The 11,518-nt window shown below is 57.5% G+C and overlaps 1 protein-coding gene across 3 annotated transcripts in view; it reads left to right on the top strand.

Moving 5' to 3' along the window:
• Positions 1-236: 236 nt before the first annotated feature.
• GAD1 (glutamate decarboxylase 1) overlaps positions 237-11,518 on the top strand; it is a 42,980-nt gene continuing 31,698 nt past the window's right edge. Inside the window, exons 1-4 of one of the 3 annotated variants that reach the window (XM_082395401.1) lie at positions 237-3,360; positions 4,036-4,191; positions 4,820-4,964; positions 8,339-8,401. In XM_082395401.1, coding sequence (XP_082251527.1) covers positions 4,090-4,191; positions 4,820-4,964; positions 8,339-8,401 — 310 coding nt within the window. In that variant the 5' untranslated portion in view covers positions 237-3,360; positions 4,036-4,089. Of the gene's footprint in view, positions 3,361-4,035; positions 4,192-4,221; positions 4,558-4,819; positions 4,965-8,338; positions 8,402-11,518 lie in introns of those variants that run through there. The other 2 variants (XM_082395402.1, XM_082395403.1) reach the window with 2 other exon arrangements.

Below are 11,518 nucleotides of genomic sequence, written 5' to 3'. Positions count from 1 at the left end.
GGTCGTATTCCCAAGTCCCAGCCATCCTTGACCTAAAGGAAGGTTGTCCTCGGAAGACATAATCGAGTAGCCCGGGCTGCAGGCTGGCAAAACCTCCACGCCCGGCAGAGAGAGACCAGAGGGGTCGCCCTCGCCCCCCCCCCGCCCCCACTTCTTCTGCCTCTGGGCGTCTTGTTCCCATTTCTTCAAAGCGCTAAACCTTAGATCAAATGAAAACGAAACAGCTGAGCGGATACCACTCCCTTCCGGGCCACCCCTCACCACCGGCAGGAGTCCCTAGAGAGGATATCTTTTTTCCACCCCCATTATCCAAAGCATCTTCCCCCGGGAGTCATAAAAGATAAAAAGAAGAGTGAAAAAATACAGACAAAAATATAGATCCCCAAATATTCTGAAGAGCCAAAAGACAACCACAACGACCCTCCTTGCAAATTCTTACCGGAGAGGCAAGAATGGGGCGACCTACTCCACCACCACCGCGCCCCAACAAGGGAAACAAAACCCAGCAGTTACTGCGGGGAGGCGGATGGGGAGAGCGGGGCGGGTTTCCTAAATGCTGGAGACCTAAGCCGGCTAACCGGAGGCTTAAGCGGCCAAACCGTGGGCTCTGTCCTTGGTGCTGAAAGAGCCGTGCCCTACGTCCGAACTCGCTGTGCTGAAACTGTGGAATTCCAGGCCCTCGGTTCCTTACCATCTCCGCTGAGCCCAAGAGTCTGGGTTGGAATGAGAGATAATTGGAAACTAAATCAAAGCCATGAAGTCCCCAACTCTGTTACTCTTCCCGCCTAACTGGAATGTTCATGAGTGCAGGGATAATATAAGTTGCTGGACAGTGTAAGCTCCATGAGAACAGCGCCTGGCACAAAGTAGGTGATTAATAAACATCCGTTTAATTAATTACTCATATTTAATTAAACATTTTAAAATTCAGGACGAGCAAGAGCCTTCATTCCTCCCTTCCCCCTACATAAAGGAGAAAGGGAGGGATGTCCTCGCAGCTGGACGGACTCAGCTTTAATTTGAGACACAATCTTGTAGGAGATTTCTTTCTCCGGCGAGATTATTTTATTGGCTAAAACATTAGGGGTGAGCGTTTTGGACACCGGGGTCAGAAGAGGGAGTGGGTGGAAATTTCTCAGTCTGATGCCACAGGTGAAGGTAAACGAATCTTCCTTTCTGGGGAATCTGGGATCTTAGGTGAAGGCGGAGGAGACTGAAGGTGAGCGGGCGTCTTCCTGGTACGGCACACCCTGAGAGGAGCCGGGATTTGTTGCCTCCTCCCGCCAGCCTCCTTGCCCCAGGGCGTCTTGAATGATCGAGCACTAGCACCGGGCTCCCTGATTGGTGCAACCATTTCTTTTAGGGAGGCTCGAGGAAGGGGCGTGGGTGGAATTCCGAGCCTAGTCTCGTAGTAAACCGCGCATTCCAAGCGTGGCAGAGAAGCTGCGCGGTGCGCGGTTTGAAGGGTTGTTTCCTGCGCGGAGTGGGCACGCCCACCCTGCCCAGTCCTGAGCTCTGGCACCCGCAGCTGCGGTTATCCACGCCCGCCGTTCGGGATGCTTTCCCGTCCTTAAAAAGTGCCCGAGTTCTTACTGTAAGATGGAAGAGAGGGCAACAGTATTTCCTTTAGTATCAAGGGCAACGCGGTTATTTCAAACCTCACAACGAGATCCCTCTTACTAATCGAACTCCATCTTCTCAGGGTGGAATCTTCGATCTCCCTTACGGAATATTCAGTGCGTTGTAAGACTTTCGGCATTCCCACTGTGTCATGGTGAAAGGCACTAAGGCATTCAGAGAGAAGGGACGGGACCCCGGTGGGCCAGCAAGGCCGCAGACGTGTCCATATATAACCCCTGCCTGCTGCACCGCAACAGGGAAAGGAAAAAAAAAAAAAAAATCACTGTGAAAACGAGTAAAGGAATCACTGGTTACACGGTGTCACCCAGACCCAAAGATCAACTTTGTTTTGCCCTCAAGAAAAAGAAACTGAGGTAGAGGAAAGAGGAGAACATAAATTAGAGACGAGGGTGCCTGAGGGATGGCTTGAAAAGGCCAGAGAATAAACAGCCCCGCCAGCCCCTCTAGTTGTTGGCTCTGGCGCACGAGGAAAGACCCGGCCAGCATAGGGCCTCTCGGTCTCTGGCCGCCTAGCGCCATCTGGTGGAAATTTTTCCGTGAACGTCTTTTTACCGTGAGGGGCTTTCCGAACGAGGCAGTTCGTTAAATACGTTTAAATATTGCAAAAGGAGAATCCTTAAAAAGCATGAAATCGAAGGGGGAGTGGAGGGGAGTAGGCCTAGGCAGAGAGGGCCGGTCCGCTCCCCCCACCCCACCCCCAGGACACCTCTATGCTCGGGTTCCCCTTGTGTGTGGAGCGGCACTCGTGCGTGTTATTAACCTTCAGATATGATCAATCAGGAGGACTCCTTTCCCCATCACCAAGGGAACCAAAGCTAGGAGGGAGCGCACAGTGGATTGGAAATCGGACCCTTTTCTCTGCGGAGGCAGTGGGTAGCTGTGCTCAGATGAAGTACTTGGGGAGGCTCTGAGCTGGACGAGGAAACTGAAGTGAAAAGGAGATGGAGTCCTCTAGGGTTTGAGTGTTCCCCCCTTGTCTCTGCCTCCTTTGCTTTCACGACAATCCTGGCTCAGTAGAGAGCCAGCAAGGACACGACCCATAACGCGGTTTCGCTCAAGGAGGCATCTTGGGGTCGTAGAGCTGGAGGAACCGCGGCGAAAGCAATTGAGGCAAAGCCACTGCTCTTGTCTTCTCGAAGATATGGTAGTGGGGGAGAAGAAAGGGAGGGAGAAGCGCTCAGCGAGGCAGAATTCTTCATAGAAATTCTCTCTTGCCTCGCCTTACCCGACACTCTGCCTATTTCAAAAAATAGAGCGTGTTGAGTACGGTCTGGATTACTCATAGGGCTCTTTCTTTTTCTTTCTTTCTTGCTTGCTTTCTTTCTCTTCCTTTTTTTTTTTTTTTTTTCCGGGCGCAAACCCGTGATCTGGATTTGTAATCGCCCTATAAAGCTCCAGAGGCGGTCAGGCACCTGCAAGGAGCCCCACCGCTCTGCCGAGCTGCCCCCGCAAGCAGCGGCCTCGTGATTCCCCTGCTGAGCCGGTCCCCGCCTCCCCACTCCGCCTCCGCCTCCCCCGAAGCCAAGAAGCCGCCTCTTCGGATTGCTCTCTTCTCTTCCTGGAGCTCCCGTGCGGGACGGTGCTAGCGAAAGAGAGGCGGCAGCTGGAGGTGACGCCGGGCAGATTACGCCTGTGGCAGAGCCGGGCCGAGCGGGGCGGATTGCTGGGCGCTACGCAGAAGAGCGCCCGGAGCGCCCGGCTTGCTGTCTCCCAACCTAGGTGGGTAAGCGCGCGGCCGCCCGTACCTTCCCAGTGCCCAGCCGCGACTGTTAGCTGGGTCCTCTTCACCCGCGGTTTCTTGACCAATCCCCACCCCAGTGTCTGCCATCTACCTTCCCGAGCCGAGTGCGTCCCGCCCGCCCCAGTCCTGGCTCTCCGTTCCTGCGCGGCGCAGAGACCTCAGCCTTCGCAATCATCCTATCGCCATCAGCGAGATTCATGCCCCGGGGACGCACAGAGGCTGAGGCTCGCGCAGAAGTGGAACGAGAGCGATTTCCCCCTCCGCTCCCCGGCTGCGTGCGCTGGTCTTGGGCTCCTGGTCAGCAGCAGCCGAAGGCGCGACGCAGAGCGGTAACCTGTTACTTCCCCAGAAGACCCGGCCTCCCCACTGCCTGCTCTGCTGTGCGAGAGCGCGCGCGGAGCTAGATGCGGAGTCCTATGCAGGGTGTGGAGGACGTGGCCGGCGGGCGCTACTCTGCAGGCTCTTAGATGTACCCAGATTCGCCCGCACTCTCTGTCCCCTGGCCTTCGGAAACCATCGCACCAGCGCCGAGCGCGGAGCAGGGGCGCCGCGCACCTATCCTTGTCTGCCGCCTCCCGCGCGCTGGGCGCAAGTTCGTTTCCCCGGTGACATTCCCCTTTCTTGCCTCTCTCACCCTCTCCGGGTCTGTACAGCGAGAAATCCGGGTACCTCAGAGAGTTGTATGGAGAGGAAATACAGAAACAAGAATGGAACCCCGTTCTTGCCTTCGAGATGACTCAAAGCGGGTGGGGCAAGAGGGAGACAAGCGAGGTTCCGACTCGCTGCTTTCTGGCTGTCTGGAGTACAAGGTGACTGTATTTCTTCCCCAGCCAAGTCCGAGGGAGAACGTAAAGACACGGACCCTTTTTTCCCTCTCACCTTGTCTCACCAAAGTCCCCGGTCCCCGGAGCAGTTGGCCTCCTTCTTTCCAGGGAATCAGCCAGACACAACAAGGGGAACCAGACACCGAACCAGACGTGCCCGCCCCGTGCGCCCTCCTCCCCCCCACACCCGCCTGCCCGCCCGCCCGCCGGCTGCTGAGAGCCCAATAGTGCTTGTCGCGGCTAGGCTGGAAAACCGCGCACTGAGCCTCCGTAGCCCTCCTAGCCCAGTACCCCGCACCCGCGCGACCTGCCCTGGCCTTGTGCTCCTCTAGTCTCAGCGCTGGGCTCCAGGTCGCCCCGCCGCGCCGCCAGACTGGAGAGCCGCCCCGGGCTACGTTGCGGGCGCCCGACTCCCCAGCTCGCGCGCACGTCTCTTCCTCCCCCCGTCCCCAGCCCGGCGCACCCCGACCCAGCCCGCTGGCTGCCGTTCCTCTAGCCTCTCTCTCCCGAGCCCGGACTTCAACGGGAGCGTCCGCGCCCCCGACCGCTCAATCGCCTCCCGCGCGCTGGACCCCTGAATCCCTCCCCGTACAGCTCTCGCTTCTCTTTGCAGCCTGTTCCTAAGCCCGGCCGGCCGAGGACCCCGGACAGCAGAGGACCGGGGACAACCGAGCAGATGGCGTCTTCGACCCCTTCTTCGTCCGCAACCTCCTCGAACGCGGGAGCGGACCCCAATACTACCAACCTGCGCCCCACAAGTAGGTCCTGCTCCAGTTTCCTATCAAATGGACTGCGGGGAAGATGGGGGCGCTGGGACGTGAGGAGGCTGCGCTGGCGGAAAGGGAAGGGGGAGCGCGGAGATGATGGAGGCTAGAAAGAAATGGGGCCCTGACCCAGGTCCCGACCAAAGGTCGTTCGACTGCCAGGGGATGCTAGGCGATTCCAGGGCGCTAAGGGAGTGGGAACCACGCAGGGTCGGAGCGGCGGCGATCCTTGGAGGCTTCGCTGCGGGGGAAGGACGCGCGGCGAGAGTGTTGTTTTTGTTGTGTTGTGTGTGGTTTCTTTGCTAGGTGGGACGACGGGGGTCAGCGCAAGGGGCGGTGTGAGGAGCTGGGAGCCTCAGCGGGAGTAGAGAGTTTTCTGTCTTCGGCTTTCGTTGAGCCGAGATCCGACCCTCCCCCCCCCCTTTACTCCTGCGTTGTGCTCGAAGTCTATAATCAGCGGAAATTTCGACGTTAATTGCAGCTTTTAGAAAACTCGGGGTCCCTAATTGCTCCAAATTTGCGTCGAGCTATTGACGAGTGAGGAAGAAGCCGGGGGCGAGAAGGGAGCATAAAATGGTTTGAGATTAAGCCTCGACATTTTAGACAATTAATTACATTTCAGAGACAAAAAAAAAAAAAAAGCGGGCAGCATCCTGAGTGGCAAGAAGTGGGGAACCAGGAGGAGTCCAGAGGGTTTGCCAGGGCGGGAGGAGAGAGCAGCTCTCTCTTTTCTCCCGGGCAGGAGACCTGTCAGCAATGAAGACCTCTCTAAGAGAGAGGAAGAAAAGGGGAACCAGATAAAAGCGGGTGGGGAGATGTATGCTTCCCCACCCCTAGCTCCGTGCGACTCCTCAACCCATTTCCAGAATCTGTCTTTAATTCGGATTGATTTCCAACATCTTTGTAGAGGCGTGGAGATGAGGGAATTGTTTTCCTTTTTCCACTTTGGATTGAAATGCGCTCCCTCCAAATCCATGAGCTCCAGATAGTAACGGCCCCAGAATTTCTATATAAAAGGGCTTAGGGATGGCATTGTGGTTAGAAGGAGGGTTCATTGCTTCGCTTTTATAGCACTTTCTATAAGCTTGAGAAAACATCAACTGTTCCCATCAACGAAGGTTGGCGCGGGGCGGGGGGGTATCGGGTAAGCCCTCTATCCAACCCCTAGGTGCTGCCCTTGGCTTCCCGGCTGGAGGCCTTCTCTTAAATTCTTAGGCGACGTTCCAGTTCCCTTTGCAGCTCCCTCTCCCCGCCCCCGAGGCAAGCTACAATTACCCACACAACAAAGAGGGGCTCAGGAGAGCCGCCAGCCTTGGTGGCGCGAGAGCCGGGCACTGGCTACCAGAGCTGGTCGGAACAGGCCAAGAGAAACGGGAGGCCTGCGCGCCTTTGTCTGTTGCTCTGGCCCTGATGGATTTCTTTTCCAGTTCTCTCCACATTTCCTGCCCCTTTCTTTGCTGTCTGGCAGGGGTGGGCGGCCGTTGTGTTCACCCACCCTCGAGTCCTGCACCCCTACTGCGCCCCTACTTCCCAGAGGCAACCAGCAGCGGAGCCCATGTGCCCAACCGCGGGTCCCAGACCGAGCAGAGGAGCTGACCCGAGTTCGCTCATGGCCGGGCGCGCCCGGAATTCGCCAGGGCGGAGGGAAGATAGCCGAGAACTGGGCCCAGGAAGAGCCTGCAGCACCTGTCCTGAGAACGCCGCCGCCGGCCCCGACAGCCCAGCCGCCGTGAGCATTCTAGGCTGTGTGCGCACGCCTGGCTCTACCCATCCTTGCCCTCCCTTGCAGACACATCCTCGCCCGCCCAGCTGGCTCTGCTTCTCTGCCCCTCCAGGGTCTCCTGGGAGGTGGCGTTGCTCAATTCGCACAACCTTACTCGACCTCTTGCTCCAGCGACGCCTCCTCCTTGTTCTCAGCCACTCGGTCTTCCTTACTCTGGCTACGGCAAAGGATCTCTCTCACTTCCTCTTCCCATCTCTCTTTCCCTTTCTTTCACTGCAATCCCCAACTCTAAAAGGCAGTGCAATGGGTCTGAACTCCAACGCCACAGCTGAGTGACCTTGGAAAACTCTCCTAGCCTCTCTGAGCTTCAGTGTTTTTATTTGTAAAAGTGAGTCTTAGATTAACACTCCTCTTGCTTCACAGGGTTATGAGGATTAGGTGAGATGGCGTTTAAAATGAAAGCACTCTATCGGATGAAAATAGCTCTTTACCTGCCAGGCATTTTTGTTAGGGTTTAGCTTTCGCACCGATTTACTACTGTCTGTTGCAGGAACTCCATCTGTGACACGCTCTCTCATTGACGTCGGGCTAGTTCTTCTCCCCGCTGGGGCTCTGTTGTGCCTCGGGTTTAATGGATGTCAGTCTCCTTATCGCAGCAAACACTCGCGCCCGGCTGAAGGCACCGGCCCGGATGGGGTGGGGGATGGGAGTGATTGGAGGCGCCTTGCTATGAGGAATCCGAGGGGAATTTCAGGCTAGGCCCACTACACCGGCTCGCATGCAGACTCTGCAGGCACCCCCGTGCTTCTGGCTGGAAGTTGAACCCCGAGGGCAGGATAGACACTGAGGAGTCTGAGAACACGGCAGCGCCTGAATCCGCGATTCAGACCTAGAGAAAAAGTGTCTGATTCCCTTCGCCTTCGCCTGCTCCAGATCCGAGACGTCCGAGGGAAGGGTTAATGAGGAGCAGGTTGGGAAGAGGGGGCAGGGGATGAGGACCCGAGGCGCACTATTGTCTTGCCGACTCCCCGGTCCCACTGAAGAGCAGCCATGCGAGCCCGATCATCTAGTCAAATACTATTTTTCACCCAATTAATTCCTGAACTCTTCCGCGACCCCATTTCATGCCAGTTTATTTTAAGCTGCCACTCGGCTGGAGACCCGCCAAGAAACTATGAGACGTGTTGGTCCCAGATGTCTCTGTGTTCCCTTTCCCAGCCGCTGTGGTTGCCCTTCGAGTCTGCGGGGCGGAGACCAAGGGACTGGGCCTGCGGGTGGGTGTTGGGCAACTCGAGGAGCCGGGCCTGGCCCTTTGCACCTGCGGTCAGCCCTGTCCCACTCCGACCCCGCCTTGGCGGCTACCCCATCGTAGTCGCTGGGAGGCCGGGCGGGGCGCTGGGTGCGTGGCCTCTCAGAGACACTGTTCTGTACCTGAGGTCGGAGCAGGAAGGGAGTGTGGTGGGGTCTCGGGGGGCACGAGTCTCCCCGTCGGCCCAAAGATCTGGCTCTTAGCTCCTTTCGGGAAAGAGCTTTTTAATGAGGCGCACTGGCGAAGACCTGCCCCTACCCTCCCCAGAAAACCTTTGCCCTCGACCGGGTGCCGGACTGTCCGAGCCTCACTGATCGCACGTCTCTTGGTTTCTAGCGTATGACACCTGGTGCGGCGTGGCCCATGGATGCACCAGAAAACTGGGGCTGAAGATCTGTGGTAAGTGAAAGGGCCGGCTGGGGCCCCAAAGGGCTGCGAGGCGAGCGGGCTTTGCGGGTTTGGGAGAGTGGGACGTACGCGGAAGGGAATCCTGGCTCTTGGGTCTGTTTTCTAGTGTCTACAGCCCCTACGCCCGGCAGAGACGCTCCTCTACTGGCCTTGACCTTCCTCTGCCCTCTCCTGACGTGCCCCCGAGGGACCTTTTCCGATGGGGGGGTCCTGGGCTACTTGAGACCTCGGGGCTCCCCATAGCTGGGCGCGAGCACAGCGCCCCCGCGCGACAGCCCCGCTCATCTTGCCCGGCGCTTTGGCTGTTCTGACCCCTGCGCTCGGCCTACGCGACGCGAAGGCGGCATAAAAAGGTCCGGGTTTACTGGAGAGCAGGCCCAAGGCAAGACATCCGCCTTAGACGGTAGCTGGCGCGTCGTATTCCTTCCCTCTCCACCATCGCGCGTTGAAAGTGGCTTCCTCGGCTGTATATTTTTGCCCGAGATGTCAAAACGGATTCAGGTTTCGTTCTTTGAGGCCTTGGAGGCCAAGAGAAAGGATTGCCTGCAGCCCTCGGTGGCCTGCCTGGAGGAGGTGCGGGCGGTGCAAGCTAGAGGGTTTGCGGAGCTTGCCCTTGAAGGAGAGGAGGGAAGGGAAAGGGGGCAGAGGGGGCGTGGGGCCGCAAGACGGAAAGGGGGTATCGGGCACGATTTGCTAGAGAGGAAGGAAAATAGATCTGGGAGCTGGACGGGAGAAAGAACTGCTCTCCGGAGACGTAAGGATCTAAAATGAAAACGCCCAAGGGGTGTAATTTTTTTTTTTTTTTAAGGAAAAAGGGAGATTTGTTCGAAGGGACACAGCTGAGTGGCTCCGGCTGAACAATGAGAACTTGCTTTCCTTGCTACATTTCACCGTCTAAAATTTCTAGCCTTATCGGGCCAGAAAATACGGACGTCCCGGGTCAGGGGGTGGAGAGGCGGGGTAAGATTAACGTGGGGCTTATTAAAAGGCCATCCGTCAGCTGCTGCGCGCTGGAGATAGTGGCGGCGCAGGCGTAGGCACGCCCGCCCAGCCCCCGGAGCGCCCGAGAGTGGGCCGGCGAGCCGGTGGTCGCCGGGCCTTATCTTCCCAGCTGTCTGGCATCCCGGGGCCCCAGGGAGGCGAGAGTTTGTGGCCGGAGCGAGAGGAGTTACTTAGCAGCTTTTCGGAGTCACCCTCCCTTCCCCGCCTTGCGGCGCGGCGCCCTCCCTGCGTTTCTGGGGCTCTGTCCCCTTGATCCCAGAAGCAGCTTTACGGTGAGCAAGGGTTGCTCGACTCCAGGACCTAGCCGTTTTGCAGGGAAAGCCCAGCCCTGCGGCGGGGAGGCCCCGGGGTTTGGCCCTCTCCCCAGCACGCGAGGCCCGCGGCGCGAGGCCTGGGCAGCGTCCCCGCGCGGGGGCAGCTGGCGGCAGCCGAGCTTTGTTCTATAAATAGCCCCATTCCCCCCGCCGCCATTCCCGGCTTAATGGCCCGTTTCGCGCCAGGTCCCTTCGGCGGCCGCGGCGCTCGGCTTCAGCAGCCGTCATTGTCATGCAGCCGGGCAAGCAGAACTGAGCGAGCCCTGGGCGCCCACACGGTCTTGGACAGGGTGGGGGAGGCTTGGGGTGAGTGCTGCTTTCCTCGCGGTCCTAGGCCTGCCTAGCCAGCGGCCTTCATCCATCCCCATCCCCGCTTCCCGGCCTCGGCCCTGGGCGGTGCCCCCTGCCGCCCCGACTGCAGACCCTCAGGGTCTGGGGAGAAGAGAAGGTCTAAACGCCGCTTTGGGGACACACCCGAAGTGACCCGAAAAGGTAAAGGGGCAGGAGCATCCCTGGGTCCCGGAATAGATGTCCAGGCACAGGGGTACAGGAATTGGGGAATAGAGGTTTGCATCAGCTTCCCCTGAGGGAGAGCTCTGGGCGTTTGGGGGCTACCATCCTCAGGGAGTTTCTTCTCTGTTTTTACTCACCTCCCCAACATTAATTTCAGGAAAGTTGAAACCCCTGTGACAGGAGAGGGCTGGTAGTGTGTTGAGGGGCAATTGCCTTCTGCTAATACGCATGCTTTGGGGGCCACAGGTTAGGAGGATTTACAATAGGTTTGATTCTGAAAGGAAGCAAAACAACGGGAGGATTTGTTTTCCATACTTTGCGCCAACTCTGGCTTTCCATTTTAGTCTAGTTACCGGAGGCAAAGTGCAGTCTTTGGTTTTGACTTGAATCCACAGACCCCTCCCCTCCTCCACACACAGATTCCCCCACTCCCTTCATCCCAGACCTTCACGGGCTTGAAAGGTTCCCTCTTGACCTGACACTCTCCAGGTTGGTTTGACCTTTCACCTTAAGAGAGTTGAGGGACTAATGGTGATCTTCTCACTTCCAGATCCATTGCCCTGGGGGACCCCTCCATTGCCCTTGCCAAGATTCCACCCCACCCCCTCTCCTACCCCCTCTCCTGGATCCCCGCCCCCCCACCCCCCAGGAAGACAAAGCTGCAAGGAAGGCCCCTGGTCTCACCAGTGGAACCCTTAGCTCCGGAGGCAGAATCCCGTGGGAAGGCAGTCAGCCAGAAGAAACCCAGGGTCTTGCCAAGAGGTAGAGAGCCGGGTGGCTACAGGCATGATAGCATGACCTAAATAGAAGGAGATGCAGGGAGCCCTAAGTTCTGGCTCTGGGCTCTGCTCACTTCCTAGTGTGTCCTTGGGCCTCCATCACTTCTGTATTCAGAGGTCCCAGACTGGCTGCCAGTTACAGTCCCTGAGCTGTTTTATTTAGCCCATGCAGTGCGTGTGTTTGTGTGTGTGTGTTTAATTTTGTGTCAGTCACCAACTTTTAAACATACATTTCAAATATTCTGTATTTATTATGGCTTCTCTTGAAATTAAAAAAAAAAAAAAGTTTGAGGTAGGGGAGAGATCTGGCAGGGTACTTATAGCCCAGAAAAATCAGGAAAAGAGTCCCTTCCTCTAGGGAGATACAACTCCATGCTACAGCTTGGTAAGAGACAGCAAGGGGGTTGGGCTTCAGGCCTCACTTGCCCCCTTGGCCAGGTGCCCTTATGCCAGGCTCAGTTTGAAACCCCACTTGGAAACAACCAGCTTGACCCAGGGTG

The sequence above is a fragment of the Balaenoptera borealis genome, assembly GCF_965194805.1.
Source record: "Balaenoptera borealis genome assembly, chromosome: 6".
Lineage (NCBI taxonomy): Eukaryota > Metazoa > Chordata > Mammalia > Artiodactyla > Balaenopteridae > Balaenoptera > Balaenoptera borealis.
The sequence above is the reverse complement of the archived record's forward strand: the minus strand, read 5'-3'. Positions and strand labels throughout refer to the sequence as shown.